Below are 25,871 nucleotides of genomic sequence, written 5' to 3'. Positions count from 1 at the left end.
AAGAGTGTACTGTAGATGTCTATCTTGAAAGGAGAGATCATGGCAAGATTTGAAAATCCATTCCTAAAAATACAACAAAGATTTTTAATAGGTTGTGCTTTGGATATGTGAGCAGCAGTCACATATTTGACCAAAATAAATGGCAGTACTGAGGAGCTATTTGAAGGCAGGCTAACAGCCAATATTTGTAAGCAACTCTCAAAGAGCTTACAGTGCAAGCATATACATTATGGGCCAGAATTTCTCTTGTCCAGAGTTGCCACTCAGAGCTGCAGAGGGTGTCAGAGAGCTGCCTGGGGGATGCCGTAATGTGCACCAGTGGCAACAGCGATCAGTGGATTATTTGCTGGCAGAGGATAGCTGGAGCACACCATATTTCAGCCATACTTACTCCCCAACCTCTGCCCCAATGTGTAGCCTGTGCCAGGGGTTTAGGAATGGGTAAGTTGGGAGCTGTGTATGTCAGCTCTACACCTGCTGGGGTCACAGGACCACCACGTTTCCTTCCCTTTGGGCTACAGGAGTGGAACAAAGAATGTGGAGGGACAGTGAATCGAGCTCTATGTTTCTGGGTTATTTGCTATACAAAGGGCCAAAGCCTTCTGAATGTGAGATGGATTAACTTTTCCACTGTCATTGCAGTCGCGATCTTGGGAATTGGGCTGTGCTCACTCAGGTCCCAGTTTAGCAAAGTACTTAGACATGTGCTTAACTTCAACACTACTCGTGCTTGAAGTTAAGCACTCCCTTACATACCTTGCTGAATGGGGCCCTGAATTTGTAGCCATATGGAGCCACTGAGCAAAAAACCAGACAGAAGGGAGTGACGGGGCATGTGATACTACTGCAGCTCTGAAGATCCACTCACTCTGACAGAATTTTTCCCAGCCCTGCCCCCAGAGAGTCCTGGCTCCCAGCCTAACCATTTGGAGTGGGCAATGGGAATAACATTTGGGGGAGAGGGATAGCTCAGTGGTTTGAGCATTGGCCTGCTAAACCCAGGGTTGTGAGCTCAATCCTTGAGGGGGCTATGTAGGGATCTGGGGTGAAAATTGGGGATTGGTCCTGCTTTGAGCAGGGGGTTGGACGAGATGAGGTCCTTTCCAACCCTGATATTCTATGATTTGTCCCTTATGTGTTCCCAGTAGATTGCCTAAGATCATTTTACAGGAGGTCTAGGTGATATGCAAATATAGAAGACGGCATCAGACTGGCCCCAGGGTAGTTTTGTGGGGTCTTGTGCTATCTACTCGTTTTGGCCAGATAATATTCCAAACAAACAACAACAACACTTAAGCATGTAGTTAGTTTTAAGTATAAGTCTAGTTCCATTGCCTCTTTGGGGACTACTCATGTGTTTAAAGTTAAGCATGTGCTTTAGTGCTTTGATGAATCAGGGCATTTGTACATATTAGTGTATATTTTCAGTAGTAACCTTAAAAAGAACTGCCAACAGCTTATTTCAAGTTCTACTGCAAAACTATGAGAAGTGCTTAGACTTTACTAAGTGTCAGTTAAAATATATTTTTATTTTTAAAAAAGTTGAATTATAAAATGAAGCTAGAGATGTTTCTGTCTAGAAAATAATGGAATGTTCCTGTAGGATATCCATTTATTATCTATATAAACAATCACTCCATAAAAGTATAGTTTTAAAGGATACTTGAGTAAAATAACTGAAATTTGTTAAAAAAATTAATTCTTCGCACTTATAGTGTCTTTCATCTGAGGATCTCGGAGCATTTTACAAACTTTAATTAAGATTCTCGGTACCTGTAAGGTAGATTATATCTTGTCTACAGATGAGTAAATTGGTCAGAGAGATTAAATGTCTTGCACAGTATGTCAGTGGAGGAGCAGGAAACAAAATGTAGGAGTCCTGGCTCAATGTCCTGTTCTAACCTCTACACAACATTTCCTCCCTAAAATGAATACTTTTATCTAGTGATGCACAAGTAAAGTGTCTGACATTTATTGTCCTATTTTTGTGTATGTTTGTGTTCCTAGGCCATTACATTTCTGTGGATACTTCCTGGGGAACTCATGATGAGAAAGCAGTACTTACCAGTCCTGAACTACATTCTGAAGAGTGGAGCTGCATCAGGCTTATATATCAGATTGCAACAGCTTCAGAGACGTCATTTGATCCTGCCAGGCTAAACCTGTATCTGAGGTTACAAGGAGAAAGCTTTGATCATTTACTGTGGTCAGCCAAGGAGCCTTCAGATAGCTGGCTCATAGCCAGTCTTGATTTAAGAAACACCACAAAAAAGTACAAAGTAAGTACAATTGTAGAAGATAGTAGTGGATTTACTGTGTACATGCTGGAATGTACTGGCTCTTGTTGAACAGGAGAGATGAGGTGGGTGAGATAATATCTTTTTAACAGACCAACTTCTGTTGGTGGAAGAGACAAGCTTTATTTGTAGTGCGGAGCTCTTCTTCAGGTCTGGAAAAAGTAATCCGTATTCAACAAACTGTCATAGATCTGAAGAAGAGTTCTGTGTAGCTCATAAATTTGTCTCTTTCATGAACAGAAGTCGGTCCACTAAAAGATTAATATTCCCTCACTTACCTTGTCTTTCTAATGTCCTGGGACCAACACAGCTACAACAACACTGCAAACAACATTGACATTCTTCTTGGCTTTCATTGTTGTTTTCAGTGGGTGAATCTTTGAGTAGTGAGAACACAGAAAGAGAACTCAGTGGAAAATGAAAGCTTTTTCACTGGAACCCAGACTCTCTCTGGTTTTCACGCACTTTCCTCTTTTACGTGTTCAAGGACCTGAACATGCAGGCTTAATGTATGCAAAACTCCCATTGAAGTCAGTGGAAGTTAGGTGCACAAAGGATTTCACATTAATACATAGTTGCCGAAATGTTGTCAGGGACAATTCTCCAAATAAGCCTGGGATCAAGCTGGGGCTGCCAGAGAGGTCCAATCTGAGCATGCATGGTAACTGGACTGAAAGAGTAGGCATAGAACTGCATGTACGTAAACAGATCTCTACTTCACTAAAGGTGGTTTTTTGGTGCAAATAGAACCTCACTTTTTAAGGTCTTTCAGAAAACTCCTATAGAGTGCATGATACTCAGTTTATGTAACTGCCAGGGATGAAAGAATTAATCCTTCCTGTAACCTGTTAGCTGCTGGTTCCAGGGCATCTAGGCATTTTAAAACTGATTGATTTGGAGTTTGATTCGGGATAGCAATCTATTAATTCTGTCCCTAAAATCAAGTAGTTAATGCTGACCTCCATATATGTTCAGTCCCTAAAATCCAAATTAATGCTGCCCCCCACCAACAAAATAGGTTAATAACCTCCCCAAGTTAATCAACTGTTACCCCCACTTGGATTAATCAGCTATGCCCCCAGATCAGTAATTACTTCCCAGTCACCACTCTTCTTTAGAGAGCTGCTTATCTTTTGTTATTCCCACGCTCACTTGTTCTTGCTTCTGCTCCCCTGCCCTCAAAGGAGAAGAGGGTTCGAGGCTTACAGGGCAGTATTGATACCCAAGCTCTTTTCCATAGAGTATCTGGCAATAGCTTTCTTCACTTCACAGTCTGGTCTCAAAGCTCCCAGCTCATTGCTAGCTCTTGTACTACCTCACTAGCTGTCTCTAACTCTCACTGAACCCTCTAGAAGCCTTTTTCTCCATGTCCCTGTGACATCACCACCTCACTGAGTGACTGCAGTAGTTCCATCCCCAGGTTCCATTTATGTTGACGTACACACTTAGAAAACTTCAGCAAGTACCCGTGAAAAAAAGCCATTGTCTTGAATGGTGGCAATAGCTACACTAGGCCCATGCTTTTGTTCTTGTCTTTGTCACAGGGCTCATGGGAACAATAAAGAATACCTGGTGATGGAATGATAAGGATGGTCATTCCCCCTTAATGTCCCCAAACTGTGCATACACACATGCATAAGAGCCTGAGCTGAGGTGGAAGGGATGTGCTCTGCCCCAGCTGTGGTACTGCAGCTGGGGTAATTCTATATCTGAGCCTGTCCCCAGGAAAGTAAATGAGAAATGTTCTGTTGATTTTAGTGGGAGCAGGAGCAGGTTCCATGCTTGTGTAAAACATGTTAGGTTAAATTCATCTGTGATGTAATGCTGTTTAAGTCACTGGAGATACCTAAGAGATGAATTTTTCCCAATAGCCTTCAGGAGGAATGGGAGGCACATGATACATCTATATAGCAGCAGAACTCCTAAGTGTTTGCATTGCTAGCATTAGCTGGGGCCCAGGGGCCAGAGTCATGGCCTTATTCCCATTCTGCTCAGACATGTCTCTTTTGGATATGTGCTTCTGGAGCACTTGCAGCCATAGCTGCCTCCAGTGATGAACTGCCAAAAGCTAAAGAACCGGTTCCTTCACTCGCTCCAGGTCTTTGGCGGCAGGTCCTTCACTCACTCTGGGTCTTCGATGGAACTGAAGGACCCGCTGCCAAAGACCTGGAGCAAATGAAGGGCCTGCCGCTGAAGACCCGGAGCACCGCCGGGTGAGTAAAAATTAAAAAGAGATTCTCAGGGGAGCCTCCCCAGCCAAGAGCTCAGGCAGGCCAGACAGGATGGTCCCGTGGGCCAGATGTGGCCTGCGGGCCAGAGTTTGCCCACCTGTTTAACAACCAGTTCTAAACCGGCTTCAGAATGTAACAATCGGTTCGCGCAAACCGGTTTGAACCGGCTCCAGCTCACCACTGGCTGCCTCCCATGCAGGAGTATTAGTGCAGGGGAAGCTGGAGTCAGCTGCCTGGGCCTACTCAGCCCATCCTACTTAAGGGTAGCCATAATGGTGAAGTTTTGAGAGAGAGGATCTGTGGGTGTTTTATCTCTTTATAGTAAATTAATGTGCATCTGAAGGTGCCATATCAACAACAGAGGGGTCTGAAGTCTGTTATCTGCAAAACTGGTATAACACAGTGGGTAAAATGCAGGCTTCCTCTCACTACCCATCAATGTACTTTAGCGCTGACTTAGAGGAAAGAGAGCAGTACAGTCTCCTGCCTATTCCATCCTTGGCCTCTCTGTTGCCCAGCAAGGGCACCTCTAGTGATTAAACACAGGACAAGACTGCTACATTTATTTAGCTACTCTAATATTACAATTTTAAAGTTTCGATGATATATACAGTAACAGAAATACTAGCACCCAATTATACTATTGTGTTTGTATTTTCCAGATTGTACTGGAAGGTGTACTGGGGCAAGATAATTCTGCCAGTATAGCAGTTTTTGAAATTAAAATAACTAATGGATATTGTATTGGTAAGTACCATCCCTCTCCCCATGTGCATAGATGAAAACAAAAAATATTTTTTATTAGAGAATAGTCTAGCATAGTCCATGTAAAAAGTTCACATTATTTAAACTCTGTGTGTGTGTGTACACATATAGGTCTCTATGACAGAGAGAGAGCTTCACTTAAATGTATATATTTCTGCGCTATTTATTGCACATTCAAGATCTACTGTAGGACTCACAAAACTAGACTGCTGCAAGTACTGGACGTAACAGCTGCAACCCTATGACTAACTGTCCATTCGTGCTTCATTACGCAGATGTCCGAGCAGCTCCATAGTTACAGTTGTGTTGATGATTGTACGTAAAGGAGGAATTTTAAATCCCTTAATTCCCCATGATATTTCCCAGAGATCCCTACCAAAGTAATAAAATTGCAATGAGCAGGAAATATTTAAATTTTTAGGTAAATTTAGTGGTGGATGAATCCGCATTTTTCCATTCTTGTGTGTATACATTACACACTAAAAGATAACATTTCAAAGTAACGTTTTATTGTGCTCCGAATAACTTACTTATCACAAGCATCACATGCTTGATAATTCACACATACTTTACTCTTCTTTGGGCAGGCTACTTTTTAAACATGAAGTTTAAAAATAATCATTACATCTGTTTGTCTCTGCAGTGGACATTCAATAGACAGGGGGCCTTTCCATTTTACCAGCCCTGCTCCAATTACAATAGTCATTGCTATAAATCTCAGCTATCCAGCTATGCTCCCCAGCCTGTCTACCTGCCTGTGACTACAGGGCCCAGCCAGCCCCTCACCATAGCTCCCTGCACATACACCCCATTTCACTGAGCCCCATTCCAGCCTCTCTTGGACCCACTGTGGTTCACCAGTGGGAGCTCTGGTCTGACAGACCTGATAAGGGTCAGAAAGTACACTGAGTCCCTGTTTTGGCATTTGCAATATTTTAATTGGTGCTAAGTTCCAGCAATTAGTGAGATACTTTAGCAAATGTCAAAAGAACAAGCGGGATTGAACAGGACGTGACACAACAGTTCATAGCACACATCAAGGGTCAGTGGCTATGGTAGTGTGGCAGTTTACATTGCTTCCTTGATGGCTAGCTAGTAAGCCCTGTAGGTGTTTTTTCTTAGATTGCAGAAGGCTAACATGTGGTCTCTACTAAGACAATAAAGTAGATGCTTAGCAATAGCCTTTCTTGGCGCTTCTGTAATGAACATATGTGATCTTCATGATGTTATCTGCAATTGCAGAATGTGACTTTGAAGAAAATCATCTTTGTGGCTTCATGAACCAATGGAACCCCAATGTAAACTGGTTTGTTGGTGGAGGCAACGTTCGAAATTCGCAATCCATCTTTCCCAGAGACCATACATTTAACAGCGAATTGGGTAAGCAACAAGTAGATTATCTAAACTAATAATAATCTGTGCCCACAAAAGCATCTAACTTTTAACTTTTTGTATTGTGGTAGCAACTAACTGACCTAACCAGGTCACATGATCGAAAGATAAACTCATTGTCTGGATTTTAAAATTATGGTACATGACAACGTGCTGCCAATTACAGAAACCTTTTCATCCTTGTAATGCCGAGCCGTACATATTCCAAGCGTTTGCTTATCATTGATATTGGATGGAGGAATTCAGTGAGCAGAAAGTATAGGGAATGAAACACAACTCATTTATGACATAGACTTAGCTGGAGTTAGACTTTTATTTCTTTAACTTAACTAGGGTTCTGTTCTTTAGGTCATAGAACACAAAGCACTTAAAGGCTTAGAGGATCTTTCAGATCTCTCCTTGTACATAAAACTTATGTAGTAGATGCCTTTTCTTCACCACTTTGCTTGAAGTGCCTCTTTTACACTATACTAGCAAAGACAGGGCAGACTTTTTAGTTCCTTGTTGATGTTACAGAAAAGAAGTTGAGGGCATTCTAAGGGCAGCAATAGGCAAGACTTATAATTCAGATCTTAAACAATGTGAAGTGCGTGACAAAACAAGAAACCAGGAAATGAAAAGTGATTAACACCTCCTTAACTGATGCCGCTGTGCCTTTTACCCCCACAATTGTATGAGTTGAGTACGGAGTATCAGTCTAACACTGCTTGGCCCCCCAGACAGCTAAACAATTGGTAACCAATTTAACTTGAGTTTAATATGTTACACTTTCACTAGCCCACACTTGGTGACTCATTGTTGAGAACCTTTCACCATTTGTGAATGAGCTTGCCACAAACAGTAAAAATTAAGTTGTGACAAGTGGTAACACTGCATGGAAACAATGAAGCACCAAAAATGCCCTCAGCCAACTGCAGTAAAAATGAAACCTAGGTTGGGAGGGTGGTGGCGAGGCAGGAACTTGCCAGACTAGTAAAGAGACAGAGACAGCCAAATTAGCCCTTCTCAAAGTCCAAGATGAAGTGGTCAACAGCTAAAGCTTCCAAGTTCATAAAATATCAGCTAATTATTTGGGCTACAGAGATGAGGAACCTCCCCAGCAACAAGTATATACAAACCAACATACAAACCTTAAAATGTTAACTCTGAAATAGCTTGTGGTTGTGGTATTTCACACTACTGTTGTATATATTTTCACCCTGCTGAGCAATATTTTTCCATGATAAACCTCATCTCTGATCAATATATATTGTGTCCTTTAACTGTGGCAGCTCTGGGCATGCATCAGAGACAGAGAAAGAGAGAATGTAAATATACAGATATGCATATGCAGTTTAGATAAACAGAAATACATATAAAGGGTCAAATTCTCAACTGGTGTAAATCAGCATAAATCCACTGAAGTCAATGTAGCTATGTCAGTTTTCAACAACTGAGAATCTACCTCATGTGCGTGCAGGAAGTAACCTACTTCTTCTATTCTAATCTGACTGGGACACGGTAAGTTTCTGTCCTTTGAATTTTTTCAGTTGTGAGTTTGGAGAGCAGATTTTTTCAATTTAAGGTAAAATTGAAGACTTAAATGACTTGAGACAGCAACAGGTAAGGGTTGCGATTGGCTTATTTACCTCTGGAATCCCAGTCTCTCAAAATCACAACTCACCAATATGCTATTCATAGGATTGTGCCGAGAGAAGAAGAGGGGAGAAGAAAAAGGGAGGCAACATCTGTAATTTGTCCAGTGAAGAGAGTATTACTACTATTCGCATTTCTAAGGAGGCCCTCACAGTAGTTATCCAATGTATATGTAGTAGATTTCTGCACATCTATTGATACATCTGTTTGTCATTTTCACCATTATATATATTTAAGGGGTTTTTATATATATATTTATATTTTTTAGGTCATTACATGTATGTGGACTCTATTTATGTCAAGCATTTCCAAGAAGTGGCCCAGCTGGTCTCACCTAAGACAACCACTCCCATGTCTGGCTGCTTATCCTTTTATTACCAACTTCAGCAGGAGAGCGGCATTGTTTTTACTCTCTATATGAGAGATATAAATGGCTTTTATGAGGAGATCTGGAAGATAGACCGTACAATGAATACAGACTGGAGTTTAGCAAAGGTTGATTTTGATGCACCATATCCAATGGAGGTAAGAAAATCAAAACTTGTGCAGTATAGCTATATCTTCCACAGTTTGCATTGCAGCTCCATATGTCAGTGCTGCTGACGTACCGCTTCTTCTCTACTATGTCATAAAATCAAATAGAACATGTGTATCTCTGTCATCATGTCTCTTACCTTCAGAGGGCCTACTAGTGTCCAGGTATGGCATTGCAGGGATTGTTTCAGTCTAGCACCCCCTTTTGTTGGTTTGTTATATATGGCCTAGTCCTCCTGCCAGGTCGCTGTTCAGTTCATTCCCCTTCCGGGGCTAACAGAACAGTCCCCAAAATAGGAAACTCTAATCCATCTCCTGGCCTCTATCTGGTGCTTGATATTCTTGCCTTCTTTTATCTTTGTTGCTTCCCCTCTTGGTCTAGGGAAGAGGTAGGGGAACCCTGTCTGCCCTCTGCTCGGGGTTCAAGTCTGGGGACCTTATTTAGGCAGTTAAGGACTGTTCCTTCAATCCCACCACCATTTCCCCTTTGCTTCACTTATCAACATCCTCATAAGATCAGCAGGCTCTGTTGTCCCTGCACTGACTCTGTGATTCCTCACAGTTTCTCCTGGGACTAGCTCAGGAGGCATCTCCTACAAGCCAGTTTCGTTCCTCTCTGCAGCAGACTGACTGTACAATTCTAGCAATTCTTTGCCCCTTTCTTCAAGGCAGTCAGTAGCTCTCTCTTATGAACAGGAGTTCCCCTCAGCCCTCTCCTTGGAGCTGGGAGTGTGCCTCATGCCTCTTGCCTTAGATTAGTCAGTTGCAAGGCCTTGTGCCAGCTTCCCTCAGCTGAACACCCTTCCTAGTAAGCCTTCCAGTCTGGAGGGTTTGTCAGGCTAGACTTCTGCTGTCAGCATCTCCCTGCTCTGATGGAGGAGGAAGCTTTTATACTGCTCCCCTTCTCCTAACCCCTTCCTTGCCCTGCCCTCTCTGAAAGATTTGGGCCTTTAAAGGTACGGTCTTCTGATTCCTTCCCTAAGCACCATTCATTCCCAGGACTCTTAGGTCTCTACATGTATCTTTTGAACTCCTCTGAACATTCTAAAGGGCCACGTGGTAGGGCTGACCAGTAGGCACTACTGCCCTCTTTCCTGGCCTACCCCACTGCAATCTCATTTGAAAATAAATGCACTTTTAAAAGTTGTGGTAGCTAATGCACCTGAGTGTACTCTCTGGGCTGTATTATTCCTTTTCCCTGTTCAGATAGGATGCCTCCAGCAATGACAGCTTAGATCTTACTCCTCCACAACCCCCCTTAACAGAGCTCGATTTCTCAAAGCTAAAATTGAGCTCTATATTTTATTATTATTATTATTTATTATTATTATTTATTATTATTTATTTATTATTATTATTTATTATTTTATTCTAAATCTCAGGGCTATCCAAAAGAAATAGGAAGTAGAAAGTGTTTATTCTTTGACTCTTGATGCTTCACAGAATGGGAAGAAGATTCCATTCCTGACACCCTCCCTCTGTCCCCATCCCGGCCTTGGAATGCCAATACCTGCATTATCCTCTCAAAGAGGTTTTGTAGTTTTTCCTAAGTAATCAGAATTCCAGATGAAGTTGTGTTACTACATTGTAGTGACATACACAATAGATAAGTAATAAATTGCCATTTATTTTTTCAGGTTATTTTTGAAGTTGCTTTCAATAGTGCCAAAGGAGGCTATGTTGCTCTTGATGACATTTCTTTCTCTCCAGATTATTGCAGCAATCAGACAGGTATGAATTCTTTTGGGTATTTACTTTCCATAGTTTCTCCCTTCCTCTGCCTCGTTTTATCAGTCCGTAGATTTCACTGCTTGGCATATACTATAGTGACATTCAAATACTAGCCTGCTCAATTTAGCAATGCCACTGGGTTCCTCCTCTTAAGAAATGAAATGGGATTGTAGAATAAATGATACATGCAGATCAGAAGTGAGGGTAATTTACCCTTTGTAAAGCTCTTTGAGATCTGATGATGGAAAAGCACTATATATGAACTAGGAATTAATAATTATTCTTAGTCATTGAAACAACATACTTAAGGACATGGTGGATTGTCCATCATATGATGTCTTGATTTAGGACTGGATATCGTTCTAAAAGGTGTGTTATAACTCAAACAGAAGTGATGGGCTTGATGAAGAAATTACTAGGTTGGGTTTTATGACCTGAGTTATGCAGGAAGTCAGACTAGATTATCATAATAGTCCCTTCTGAGCTTAATCTGTAGATTGCCAGAGCTTCAAAACTAAAGCACAGCATTTTAAATTTTGAGTAGGAATAAAGAAGATTTTAGCTCTGTATTTGGCACTGGTGCAACCACAGCTGGAACACTGTGTCCACACTTCAAGCAGGATGTTGATAAATCTGGAGAGGGTTCAGGGAAGAGCCACAAGAATGATTAAATGATTGGAAAACATGCCTTGTAGTGATAGACTCAACGAGCTCAGTCTATTTAGCTTAAAAAAGAGAAGGTTAACAGGTAACTTGGCCACCGTCTGTAAGTGCCTTCAAGGGGACCAAATATTTGATGATGGGCTCTTCTATCTAGCAGACAAAAGTATAACAAGATAATGACTGAAAGCTGACGCTAGACAAATTCAGACTGGAAATAATTTATCAGTGAGGGTAATTAACTGTTGGAACAGTTTACTAAGGGTTGTGGTGGATTCTCCATTACTGACTATTTTAAAATCAAGATTGGATGTTTTTCTAAAAGATATGATCTAGTTCAGACAGGAATTATTTAGAGGAATTTCTATGGCTTGTGTTATACAGAAGGTCAGACTTCTGGCCTTGGAATCATGGAAGTTTTTATGAAGTATTTAGAGAATGTCATTCATTTGGGCAATTGATCCAAAATAGAATGGTCTACCCTTCCTCTCAGACAAGTTGCATGCTCCATGCTGCAACTGGAAAGCTAGTTGGAATGCTGTGATTCTATCTCCCCTGAGGTTAAACAAATTTCCACAAAGACTGAAGCTGGTACAGCATGCCTCTGAGGGAGCATGGGACAGGGACAGGTGCCCAAAATTAAATAAACAAGGTGCCATGGTGGCAGGAAACCACAGGTGACCGGCAAGGACTGTATCCTTCCCACAATGAGGACATGTCCCAGTGTTAATATCTTCCCACATGCCTGGTATGCCCTTTCAGAATTAAGTCAGAAGATAGCTTTTGGGGTCATGTGACCTACTCACCTCCCTCAGTGGATGGAGTGACTAGCTGCCTCTGAGAGGGGAGTGTTGTCAGGATTTTATTAGGTTTCCACAACAACAGAACCAAGATGGATCCATGTGATTGTTGTTGCTGGGCAGTTAGGGCCAGGATTCAGCTCTTGGCAGATACAGTGTCTGTCCCTGGACTAGCCAGATACTGTTTAGTTTGAATGTTGCTTTTCATTGCTAAGTAACATTCTAACAAAATGATTAATGATTTGCTATCAAACCTATTCATTCTTTTTGGTCACAATTATGAATTCTTTTGAAATGGGAAGAAAAAAACATTTTGTACTGATCTAGTAGAAAGCAGTTTCTTCCTTTTTTACATCTATCTCTACATGGTCTCTGCAAACTTTATCTGCACAGCTTAAAGATGCATTCTCTGGAGGGCATGAGACTGAGACCCCAGGTGTGTTGCTAATCTACCAGTCTTGGTTGGTTGATTGTAGTTTTTGTATAACTATCTCTTCTCTCCTCCTGTTCTGGTTTTACTCATTTTTGTAACAGTCTATGCTTGGGACTTATGTATTTTTTTGAGTTCTTGATTATGTTTGCAATAATGTTGCGCTTTGATCCATTTATTACTTATACTGATAATATATTTTCCTCTTCTATTTTAACTTTCAGATGTTTGTTTGATGGGCTAAATACAGTCTGTTACCTCTTTAGAACACAATACAGTTTATTCTAAATATCCTGACTCAAATTCTTATCCACTGTAAGTGCGTGGAACTCTAGGTTGTCAGTGGAGCTACATTCAGTTATACCAGGTCTGATTTTGGTCCATTAAGTTTTTCTGTGTGAGAAATTCATGCCAGTAATTTCCTTGGTGTTTTGTTGAAATATGTTCAGTTACTTTTTAACCCTTCAGTCTTGTCACCAATTCCCATATTTCCATCTCTAGTTGCTTTGAGTACTTCTGAAATTGCATTCTCTTTCTGCTCGGCTTTAGTGGTTCTCTGCCTCCAGCTGTCCAGGAGACTGTGTCAGCTCTATCTGAAATCCTTTGTTGTATAATAGTGACATTAAGTTTTGATTTTTTTTCTAGGAGTTCTGATTCAAAAGTGCACAAATATTAGCTCAGATCTTCAAAAAATCTACCAGCCACCCATTAGTCAGAGGACTAAACTTACTAGTCACAGGCTGATTCAAAAGATGGGGCCTGGTTCTTCTGGCCGATGCCCTAATGAAAAGCTGAATTTAATCAGCGCCCAGAGTCAGGGTGCAGGGATTTTTTCCAAGTGCTGTTCTTGGACCTTGCTTGGCACCTCTATCTTTCACAGCTGGCTCATAGGTGTCTGTCAAATTTAAAGCCACCACAACCCTATTTGTCCACTGGAAAGGAAAAGAAGCACTTAATTTCTGCTTTTCCTTTCTACTCAGGGTCTTCCAGCTGTTGTAAGGGGTAGCATCTTCAAAACATTAACCCTCCCTCGCCCTCCTAGCTGCTGCAATAGAGTTGGTTGCCGTTAGGGCTGATCTGTTTTCAGTCTTCTACAAGGGCTGAACCCCTCCCCCCCCCCCCTTTTTTTTTTTTTTTTTTTTTGCTGCTAACCTAAAGCTTAGTTTCTGCAGAAACTAAGCACATGGATCCCCACACTTACTCTGGGAAAGCTCCTACTTGGTAGTAGCAAGCAGACTTTTCAATCCTTGTATTAGCTACTGTACTGTAATGCTGGGGAGGACTGAGCCAGGCCATCACAGAGCTCCTATAGACCTGACCTACCACCTGTAGGAACATACCCTGATTGCCATATGTTGATTTTCCCCAATAACTTGTACAAATGATCTGTGAATATCTTAGAGAGAAGCCTTTTTTATTAGGAGCAGTCTGCCGGGTGGAGATATTTTTAGATTAAAACTCTGGCCTTTGAATTCCACACAGCAGGAAAACCAAAAAGCCTTCAGCATGAATGAAGAGATTAGCTCAACTCTTTAATAAATTACACCATTTATAGTGATGTTTTCCTTTGTGCAGTGAAACATGCAATACTAATGTGAATTGAGCAAAGCTCCAGATGTCAGCCATAAATAAAAAATACTACCCCCATCCACCCCTACCTACCTTTCAGGAAAGGAGGGTTTGTTAAAATAAATAAATGAATAAAACTTAAATATTTGTCTTAGAAGGTTATCACACTGGAAATCTAAATATTATTATATACACACACTTTTTGTCTGGATATCTTTTGAATGGAGTAAGACAGAAAAAAATGTCTGTCTTTATGCATTACATCCTGAAGGAGAAATTTTATTTTCTTTTGACGTCTGTTGCTTATTTATTTTTTTTTTATAGGGACTGTGAGAGAGGTATTTTCCCCCTTGGCAAAATATAAGAAAATAGGATCTATTTGTCATACAAAAATGATAGGCTGACATCAGACTGTGTTCCATATGTATAAAGTGTGTGTGTGTGTGTATGTATGTATGTATATGTATCTGCTTCTCTTCTGCAATACACACAATTACTAGTCATGAACAAACCAAGATAAAACAGAATACATTTTGGCATTCTTGTTCTTCAAATACTTATGCATATTACAGTGTACCCCTCCTAGCAGAGCATGTTTATCTTTTTGCAGGATTTTCTTTCAATCCTGCTGAGGCAAGCTGCAATTTTGAGGAAGATCTGTGTCATTTTTATCAGGATCACAAGGATGGCCCTGGCTGGAGCAGAGTGAAAGTAAAGCCTAATGCATATAGGACTGGAGATCACACTACTGGATTAGGTAAATCGAAAGTTCTTTTAAGTGGAAAAGTCCAACTGGATATGAAGGTTAAATTATTCTTTATTCCAGAACAGACTATGCAATTGACATACTGCTCTGCACTGGGGGTACGGCAGAGAGATACTGCCCCAGAGGGAGCTCTGTAACCCAAGAACCTGTTAATGCCAGCTGGCAAGGGGGCACAGAGTGGGTGCATAGAGAGTACAGGTGTCTCTTGAGTCTGGCATGTACATTCTGTTTCACCGAGAGGGTCATGTGCATCCTTTAATGAAAGGTTATGTCATACTGATCCTCATAATTGTTGCAAGATGTCTGTACGGATGATAGAGTTGAGTATATGTACTGAAAATATATTTTAACATCTGTCACAACCAAAGAGGAAAACAGGTTTTCTTCCAGAGAGGAGGTAAGATGCATATCTGTCGAAATGTAAATTAAGTATTGCAAGCCAACACAATAGAAGCCCCATTTACATAAAGCATCAACAGAAAAGGAGCACACAGGAAAGAAAACAAGCTATCGGGGTTAGCCTAGCTGTGTGCAAAGAAAATGGACTTGGGGTGGGGATATGTGCAGGAGGCGAGGAAGACACCCCTTTATCCTGCATCTAGGAAGTAACCAGGCAGTATGATTACATTCATAAAAATGGGATTTTGATGAGACTTGGTGGAAAATGATGCAAAGGACATTTGGGGTGAGAAATTTATTTAGACAGAAAGTAGTCTCTTAAAGTAAGCTTAGTCTATAGGGATCGTGTTATGATTTGTTTTATATGTAACCCTTCTGGTTCCATTATTCTCATGCATTATCTCTTAAACCTTGATCGTTGATAATCAACTGATGATCATTTTCACTATAAATATATCTCAGTGCTGTGGCATTATACAAGAACTGATCCTGAGTTGACTCGAACAAGCTGGTATGTACCCTCTCCTCTTGGGGAGAGCAAACCTGATGTTCCTTGGAGTGTACAGGGTGCTGACCCCTGCAGGGGAACACTTGGAAGGGGCTTGGGGACTGGGGTACACGCACTGTTAATCTGCCAGGCAAAGTAAGAGCTTCCGTAACCCAGAGGATAACTAACAGACTGAGGTATCAGGGAGCTGGCACCTAATTAAGCACAAACAAGTGTCCCTCTTGCTTGAGGCAGGGTGGTGGTAAGGCGACCGACAGTCATGGGCACCCTGAGAACCATCCCAAGCTCCCAGTCATATAGAAGGAGCATGTACACTGCACCATCCCTGTGAAGGTCCTAAAATGGACTACAATTGTGCCTGGCCTTTGCATTTCAAGAGGGGAGGATTCTTGTGCACTTCTGTCACTACACTCTCACAAGTGCCAGGAAAACCCTTGCCCTTTCTCTATGGAAATATAGGGCCAGATCCTCAGATGATATAAATCAATGCAGCTACGTTCAAGTCAATAGTCAACACCAATTTATGCCCATTGAGGATCTGTCCCATAATGTTTTTCAAAGCATGCAGTGAACTACTTGTAGGAATTTGTAATAGTCAGGAATTTTGCGTAACTTTTTTAATAAAGAGAGGTGTTAGGTACATGAATATAAACTCTATTCAAGCATCCTGCTGATTAAAAAAGCAAGCATTGCATGCCAGTAGTGCTCTTACCTCTCCAAGGCAGAGGCTCAGGATATTTGTTTTTTTTGGGAATATCCTTTACATTGTGGTTTCTGACACTGCTCATATAGACCCTTTTGTGTAGCATTCACCACCATTCAACCATATGTGCCAGAGAGGCTTGCATCCTCTGTATGAACTATCCAGTGAAAATCTGACCGTGAATAAAGTGCTGAGTGCCCTAGCATTACCTCTTCCGATAAGGGAGTGGTAGTCTTGAAATTGAGTCAGGCTGCCAATGGAGTCAGCAGGATGCTATAAAATTGAGGTTTTTTTGTTTTGTATTAAAGGTAATTCTGCAAAGTGGTGGTCTCCAGTGAAAACTGCAATCTGGCCATGTGCAGTCTTAAATTTGTAACGGCAGGGAGTTTATTTAGGATTTTGATTTGACCACTACAAACAGGGTTTTTATATAATTTGTTAACCTGCTAGGGGAAACTCTCATTACACCAAAATCTGCTGAAATGACTAAAGCTTCTTTTACCTGTGAATAGGCTTTGTGAATTCTTTATTAGAAAGACTCAATAATTGCACTGTTTCACAGGTTATTTCTTGCTGGCAAACACACAGTTTACCTCACAGTCTGGATACATCGGACGTCTGTATGGCCCCTCGCTGCCAGGAAACTTGCAGTATTGTCTGCGGTTTTATTATGCCGTATATGGATTTTTCAAAATGAGCGACACCCTGGCTGTTTATATCTTTGAGGAGAATCACGTGGTTCAAGAGAAAATCTGGTCTGTCTTGGAATCCCCAAAGGGAGTCTGGACTCAAGCTGAAATCACCTTCAAAAAGCCTATGCCTTGCAAGGTAACAACCAGCATTTCTTGTGTTTTTTGTTTTTTCTCAAAGGTGTAGATGGAGATTTTTCATTCACTTCCCTTCTAGGGGGAATGTTAATCATCTTTGGCCCAACACTGCAAGGTGCTGAGAGTCTTCAGCTTCCAGTGAAGTCAATTACGGAGTGGAGGGCAATCAGCTTGCAGCAATGGTCAGAATCTTAGGACACTTGTTAGCAGGTTTATTCTACTATTAGTTAGTTCGTTTGTTTGTTTATTGAGGTTGTGCCTCCAGGCCATCAGTCAAAAATCAGTGCCACATTATGTTAGGCACGTTACATACAGATAATGAAGAACGAATCCCTACCCCAAGAAGTTTGCAATCTGAGTAATCCTGGTGCTCATGTTATTCCGGAGGATCTTAGCCTGTGAGTTACAGCTATAGCTGTGTGCAACTCTGTGGATTTGATTCTCATGGGCTCCATATACATATAATTTTAGTTTTGCTTCACAGGGGGTTTGCAGCTGCCATTCTCCATTTTCAAGTTTTAACAAACCCAAACCTCAAAAGCAAAAATTTCTGCTCAAACTGCTGAATTTGTCTTAGGTTTAGTCAAAACTACCAAGTCTCAACCTGAACCCAGAAGTCAGTCCAAGTTCACAGACATGGGTGAAGGTTTTGTGGAATCTGGTCAGAGTTTGTACCAAAAATAGGTGAATTAACAAAGTTTTACTCAGAACCATCCACACCAACCCTCAAGCAGTCATCGCACTCCTTCTACTACCTTTCTCTTTCCTCCCCAAAGTTAATTTTGACTTAGATAATCCTCAGGTATCAAAATCAGTCTAGAAGTCATTGTATCAGTTATCACAGTTCCTCTTTTGGGGTTCATCTACATGACAGCAGGAAGGTGTGATTTCCAGCACTGGGAGGCATACACACACTAGGTTTGCTCAAGCTAGCATGTTAACTAGTAATGTGGCCATGGTCACAGCTTGGGATAGCCACCTGAGTGTGTACACAGGGGATCAGGTGAGATTCTATTCGGGTGGCTAGCTCAAGTCAATGCCTATGCCACCACAACTGTCCTGCTATATTTAGAGAGCTAGCATGTATGTGTCTGCCGAAGCTCTGAATCACATCTCCCAGATAGAGTGTAGACATACCCTTGGAGCACCATTGCAAATGGTGCAAAGGATTTTGGGGGACATTTCAGGAGGACCAGTTGCGAGTGGCTGAAAGTTGGATCACATAAAAAGATGGATGACTCTCTACTTAAGATTTGAGAGTTTGTTTAATTTTACTATCAATGTTAATGCCTTTCTGATGCTTCTACAAGTGACCAGTAGTAGAAGGGAATTGAACTTCAGGAACAATATGATAATGCAGAAGGAAACTGAGACAGGCAGTCATAGATCCTGTCCTACATGAATACTTTTACAGAGCTCCTTAAAACTCTAAGAGGTTGTGGTACAGACTTGAAAATTTTGACAAGATGAGATGCTGCTGTTTGAACCCTAAGATGGTCCTGTCTTCACAAGTCTGCCACATGGTATTGCCATTCTTTTGAGCAAACAGTCAATTTTAATTCAATGAGAGAGAGGGAGAGAGGTGTGGGTGGGGGGCCATTGGTATGTGTGGTACACACACAATGACTGTATGCCCAATTTCAAATGTGGGTTCCAATCCCAGACAGAGACATCTGCTTTATGCACCTACAAAATATCAATTTGAGTGACCAAATGCAGGATTTCGTGGGCTAACTTCGCTGATATTTGGAGGCCTCACATTTCCTTGACTCCAGCTAATCTAATTTTAGGTCTGGGAACTTTACAGAAACCACAGTGGTGATATAGGTTTAAGACACTACTCCCCCTGCAGTAGATGAGAACAGTACCCTGCTGATTGGCACCAGTAGATCTATCAAGTGTGCTAATATGTCCATTCTCCTGACAAGAAGCAGATAGAATTGTTGTGATTGGCTCTGCCCCTTTCTTTGAGTGATGCTGGGGGTAGCTTTGTGTAACTGCATAAGAGAGCCCTCACAGCACAAGTGCCTAGTACTGTGAGGATGTGTTTTGCTACTACTCTGTTCAAGGTACATACTAGGCTGCAAAACGTGTCTGAGGAGACATGGGTTATAGTTCTGTCAATATATTGATGACACTCAGCTTTGTCTTTGATTTATCTGACCAGGCTAATGTGATAGAATGGTATGTATGTAACTGGGGCCTGGATTAAGGCTAACTGGCTGAGGCTTCAAGCAGACAAGACTAAGGTGACATTAGATGATGGGAAGAAACTGTAAGATTTGGTGTGAGTTATATTAATCTTCTTAATTGAGGGAGCAAGCTGCCACTTGTTATGCAGGTTTGCAGTGCAAGGGTCTTGTGGCAGGTGAGGCCAGCATGGTTTTTTCAATCTGCACTAGATGATAAGGGGTATGCCCATGTCTTTTAGGTGTAGATCTTGTTACAATCATTTCTGTCTTTGCTCCCCTGAGAGTTGAGTACTGCAATGCACTGTCCATGTTACCAGATCCAGAGTAGAATCTCTTCCTTCCTGGAGAGATCACAAGCTCTACAAAAGCATAAAGGAATCTTCTGCACTGAAATCTGCCCATGGTGAAACTTTCTACATAGGTGTTTAGCTATGATACTAAATAAAAAAAAAATTTTGGGGTCCAGTGAATCTTTACCCGAGTAGTTCCTTCCTCTGCGAACAGTCCCATTAACCACTCACATGGGATTACTTCAACTACTTGTATGAGTAAAAGAGTACAGATTTGATTTAGTGCTGTATTTAGTACCATCGCTTCAAATGAGAGCTAAAAATGACTACTGTGCATGTGTGAAACCAAGAAAAACATAAAATGGATAGATTTTAAAGCTCAGCCATTTGAGTTTTATGCATAAGCTAACTAGCATCTCAAAACACACCCCCGTCCCCACATTTTCCCATTGTAGGAATGGTTTTTTTCCTCCTACCTTCATATAGGTAAAAATTGCTAAAGGTATTTTTGTTCAAACTTTCTAGGAAAAATTTCTCCTTGGGTGGAGACCAAGCACACCCCAAAAGAAGAATTTAAAAAAACAAAAAAACCTTATGAACATGTGAAAAGGGGGTTTTGCACTGAAAGTCTCTACCTTAGCTACAGAGTAGCAGGCTCTGTCAGGTAGCTGCTATAGTTGCAAGGTCACAATAAATAGTAATGAGATTCTTGTATGCAATTTCAGATTAATATGGAAAACAATGCAAAAATTCTATTAGATATATAGCAAATGTGTGATGGGAAAATGGTGCTGATAAAAATCTTCCTAGGACAATGGAAGAAATATATTCCCAGTTTGATTTCTTTTAATATCTGATTTATCTGGAAAATCTTTAGAAACTCATTTGATTTTTTTAAAATTGTTTGAAAAGTTTAGTAATTTATTTAAAAACTTGATTAGCAAATAACTAAACAAAATACAGTTTGTGTGTATAATTTCCAGGATGGCTGTAGGCAGGGGCAGACTGGTTGAGAACTGGACCTGGAGAAAGAGGAGATCAAGGGAGTATTCCTATCTTCCCTTAGACCTCCTGAAACCTGGATGGGGTGGGAGAAACCCAATGTGCAATTGAAGGCTGAGGCTCCTTGGCCTCCTGGCAAGTCTTAGGAGTCTCACTCAGTCACTCCCCGGAGAGGTTTTTAGGTGCAAAAGTATTTCTTTTCCCCTTGATATACTTACACAGGGACACACATCTTTGCAAGGGAAAAGACTAGAGGCTTGCTTTTTTTTTTTTTTTAAATGAAACCTTGGGTCTCCAGCAGTTCTTTGATGTTCTATATTCAGCTCAGTAGAGCAGATGTTCTATAGTGGTATTACATGTCCAGAAGTTAATGACTTCCGAAACTAGACCTGTAATCAGCTAAATTTTTATATTGTGCAGTAGGTCTCAGTAATGTTAGTCCTGTAAATTTAAGGTTTATTTTACTCACACAGAGACTTTCTGAGCTGTGGAGAATACCTACTTTGAGGGTGTCATAATTTAGGAACTCTTTATCCAATTTTACTTAAAATTGTGAAAAAACCCTACCTCAGCATAGACTCAGCCTACTCATTTTAAGGCTGATACGACTTTTTTTGTTGTTTGGAAGGCAAAATTGGACTTCTAGTGGAAACTGTGTTGCAATCTTGATGATGCAGTAGCTGCCATTGCTACATAAGTAATGACCAACAACAGAATGTCTGAATTCTGTAATGAATCCACTGCTTTACAGCTCTCTATGGCCATATATAGTTTACATAAAATAGTTTTACAAATTGTTGATTAGACAAACATATTGAAGACTATCTCTAATGCATTCAGAGGCGCACGTGTGTATATAAATATTACACACACAAACTACATTAAAAGAACGTTAATAAGGTTGTAAAGTCAAATACTCAAAAGTTAGAAAATGCCAGAATTACAGTTGCCTGTGCAAGCTTAATTTGGCCTCTTTATGCCTATGTATTCACATACTATTTCTTTTGACAGGGCCCCTGTCTGACTCAGGGCACATGATGGATGGTGCTCATTTACTGAGCAGCTATTCACTGAACAACAAAGAACGAAAATACTGGATGGCCTCAGGCCTCATTTACTGGAAACTATTCAAAGCCTGCTATAAATACAGAATTATTTTCCTCATGGGCTTTTCTATGGTGCTTATCACTATAGCATCTGAGTGCTTCAAACATTAATGACTATTTTCATAACACCCGTGTGAGATGAGGGGATATTATCCCCATTTCATAGATGGTAAACTAAGGCACTGAGAGATTAAGGTCAAATGTATCCATTAAATTTGGGTGCCCAATGTGAGACAATCTAGGACCTGATTTTTCATAGTACTTAACGTTACACAGCACTATGTATTCAAAGCACAGCTCCCCTTGACTTCAGTTGCTGCTGTGAGTGCTCAGCACTTCTACAAGTTAAGCATCCAGAAAATGACACACACAATTAATGACCATCTGTGATAAGTCTGGTTTAAGTGATTCCTCAACATCACACAGGAACTCTGGTAGAGGCAGGAATAGAATCCAGTTCTCCATGGCAGCATTCAACTGCCTTACCCAGGAAACCTCCTTTTCCTCTTTCTACAGTCCCCTGCTTCATTCACCACACACCTTCTAGTTTCTGCAACAAACCAAGCAGGGGCCCCACAAACAACATTTTCCTTTACTACACAATCCTGATTCATCCCCACAGAAACTCCATTCTATGCACTGAATGATGCAGGGGTCCTCATGTGTGTCATCACATAAGAGTGTACCATAATGCAGACACACAAGGCGGCTAAATTAAGTTGGTATAGGCAACCTTAATTCTGGGATTTCCTAACTTTTGAGTGGTAGGCTTTGAAATCTTTTACTGCTTTTTATATAATTTGTGTGTGTAATTTCCTAGTTTTTAAAAAAAGCAAACTGAAGAAAAACTCCATTATGTGGCATCATATGGACACACATGGGTCATCAGCAGGGATGGAACTTTTAGACCCACCACACAGACCTCTGCCATTTGAACTAACAGATTAACTGATAACAGTAGGTTGTTATCCTCTGTGTGGACCAGCTCTAGAGGGGGGATTAGATGCACACTTTGCCAGTAGCTTTTCAGATATTTTCTGACAGCAGAGTTATGGTGAGACATAGGAATCTTGGGTTCCATTCCAGGGTGCTCTGTGGGGTATAGACTTTTTATTTTTTGGCTCTTTCCCCCCTTCCCCTCCCCTCCCCCAGCCCCATATGTGATCCCTTCTGTCTCATCCCCTCTAGCCTGTCCACATCTCAGTCTGGTCTCTTTCTCATCCATCGGTCCTCGTCCCAGCCTCTGCTCCTCGGGCTTTTCATTCTAGTTCCAGTCTCCTTTCCCAGCAAGTCCCACCCTCACCCCTCCAGACTCCCCTTCCCAATCTTTCCTTCTCTCCTAGAACTAGTCTCTTTGCCCAGCCAGTCCCCAAAACCTGGCAGGGAAAATTTCAGCCCAAATGGTTAGTTTGGCAAATTATAAGCAACTGAAAACAGGGTCTTTGCCTATGTCCCATAAGACATCTTAATAAGCACTACAACTAGCTCTGCATTTTATTTATAAAGTATCGTAGTTGATGCATATGTTTGAGACAGAACAAGTTTAAACTGAAAAGTAAGAACTTTTAAATGTGCATGGTAATTTACTTGATCAAACTTTTGGTTGACAGATGTTACTTGGTAGGTTGGCTAAGTAAGTGTCTGTGGAAATAGCAAACAGCCTCTGGTGATGTAATGTCTTGGACGCCACTTAATGGCAAATAAAGCCAGAGACTCAGATCTTTATGCTGTTCCTTTCTTTGGCCAGAGAATCTTGAAATTTGTAAGACTCCTATTGTCAGAAAGTGGTAGTTCCAGAACTTCTGATTGCATATTTCCTTCATCTTTCTCCTCACTCTAAGGAATGATGTATGGTACAAACATTACTCCCAAAACCTTTTAAGGTACATTGAGATTTTTCTGATGAATTTTGGGGACAAAGTGGCATTTGTCTGTTGAAGCTAGCACTTGTGTCTCAGATTAATAAAAGGCTCTCTACTTTTGAGGATCCTGGTTTGTATAGGTTCTTTTTGAAAAAGTAAACTGGAGTCTGGGAGCAGTTTACTGGCTTGAATTCTGTGCGCAGGAAACTTGTAGCTGTCTAGAAGGCATTAGTGTAGCATTTTGTAAGTACCATGTCAAAATGTTAGATGGATATGAATCACCCAAGCAAGTTATAAATTCTAATATACATACTGCAAATAGAACACAAAAGTTATATTGAATAATGTTAACAGATGAACTTAACCTCAGAAAAGGCAGGAAATTCAAAGTTATCCTTTCTTACGCTGTCCTTAGCTCATGCTGTAAGTGCATATGGTTCTGTACATAAGCATTGCAGAATTTGAAAATGCTACTTTATGAACAAGCATGAGGAGGTCAGAGGGAAGATCCTGGCATTTATGGGCATGGATCAGACCCATAATCTATTAAGGTTTTGTTTATGGTGTCATGAAAAATGACAGCTGTTTAGATTGTTTGAAACACATTTCAGTTTAATACTGAGAACAGATTTGTAGTCACTTTCACTAGAGTGAAGGGGTGGATTCAGACTAAATGAGGTGGGATATGAGGTGGGGGGGAATCCACTTAACAAGTGAGTTCCAAACAGCTTGAATTTGTGTGTGTGGTGACAACTCACCAGCACAGCACCTCCTACTGGTCATCTCAGGAATTAGCTCTCCAGTGCATGGAGTGCCTCCTCCTGGCCAGAGTCACGCCTGCCAATGGCCCTCATGTCCCTCCACCTTGGGATGCTGCCCCTGGGCAGTGCCCCCACACTCTGGGTTTCCCCTCCCAGGGGAACCCCCAACCTTCTATCCTTACCTTGCCTCTGTGGCTACTGCCAGTCATCATCTAGCCCCTGCTCACTGGGGCAGACAGCAGTCTGTAAACCACTCATCACTGGCAAGGGGGGTTTGGACCTGCTGCCTTTCCCTGCAGCCCCATACCTCTCTTTAGGCCTTGCACAAGGCCTGCAGCCTGGGAAGTTGCCAGGCTGGAGTACCCCAGCTCCTCTTGCCTTTCTCCAGCACCCAGGGTTGTAATTTCAATCCACCTCAGGTTCTCTCCTTCAAGGTGTTTCATAGATATTAAGGTCAGAAGGGACCATTATGATCTAGTCTGACTTCCTGCACAATGCAGGACACAATCTCACCCACCCACTCCTGCAATAAACCTCTCACCTATGCCTGAGGTACTGAAGTCCTCAAATCACGGTTTAAAGACTTCAAGGTACAGAGAATCCTCCAGCAAGTGACCCGTGCTCCATGCTACAGAGGAAGGCGAAAAACCCCCAGGGCCTCTTCCGATCTGCCGTGGAGGAAAATTCCTTCCTGACCCCAAATATGGTGATCAGCTAAACCCTGAGCATGTGGCAAGATTCACCAGCCAGATACCCAGGAAAGAATTCTCTGTAGTAACTCAGATCCCAGCCCATCGAACATCCCATCACAGGCCATTGGGCCTATTTACCATGAATAGTTAAAGATCAATTAACTGCCAAAATCATGTTATCCCATCATACTATCTCCTCCATAAACTTAGAGTTTATTCTTGAAGCCAGATAGGTCTTTTGCCCCCACTGCTTCCCTTGGAAGGCTATTCTGTTCACTCCTCTGATGGTTAGAAACCTTTGTCCAATTTCAAGTCTAAATTTCCCGATGGACAGTTTATATCCATTTGTTCTTGTGTCCACATTGGTACTGAGCTTACATAATTCTGCTCCGGTATTTATCCCTCTGATATATTTATAGAGGGCAGTCATATTTCCCCTCAACCTTCTTTTGGTTAGGCTAAACAAGCCAAGATCCTTGAGTCTCCTTTCATAAGACAGGTTTTCCATTCCTCACATCATCCTAGTAGCCCTTCTCTGTACCATTCCAGTTTGAATTCATCCTTCTTACACATGGGAGATCAGAACCGCACACAGTATTCTAGATGAGGTCTCACCAGTGCCTTGTATAACTGTGCAAACACCTTATCTCTACTGGAAGTACCTCGCCTGATGCATCCCAAGACTGCATTAGCTTTTTTCATGGCCATATCACATTGAC

General features: G+C 41.3%; 1 protein-coding gene across 2 annotated transcripts in view; it reads left to right on the top strand.

Annotated features, from left to right (window-relative positions):
- Positions 1-25,871, top strand: part of MAMDC2 (MAM domain containing 2) — a 93,657-nt gene that overhangs the window by 38,465 nt on the left and 29,321 nt on the right. For both annotated transcript variants that reach the window (XM_074954078.1, XM_074954079.1), the window contains exons 3-9: positions 2,008-2,279; positions 5,191-5,275; positions 6,536-6,673; positions 8,589-8,845; positions 10,492-10,585; positions 14,655-14,801; positions 16,983-17,248. In XM_074954078.1, the coding sequence (XP_074810179.1) occupies positions 2,008-2,279; positions 5,191-5,275; positions 6,536-6,673; positions 8,589-8,845; positions 10,492-10,585; positions 14,655-14,801; positions 16,983-17,248 (1,259 nt within the window). The remainder of the gene's footprint in view (positions 1-2,007; positions 2,280-5,190; positions 5,276-6,535; positions 6,674-8,588; positions 8,846-10,491; positions 10,586-14,654; positions 14,802-16,982; positions 17,249-25,871) is intronic.

Source organism: Natator depressus, chromosome 5 (assembly GCF_965152275.1).
Source record: "Natator depressus isolate rNatDep1 chromosome 5, rNatDep2.hap1, whole genome shotgun sequence".
In the NCBI taxonomy this organism is placed as follows: domain Eukaryota; kingdom Metazoa; phylum Chordata; order Testudines; family Cheloniidae; genus Natator; species Natator depressus.
The sequence above is the reverse complement of the archived record's forward strand: the minus strand, read 5'-3'. Positions and strand labels throughout refer to the sequence as shown.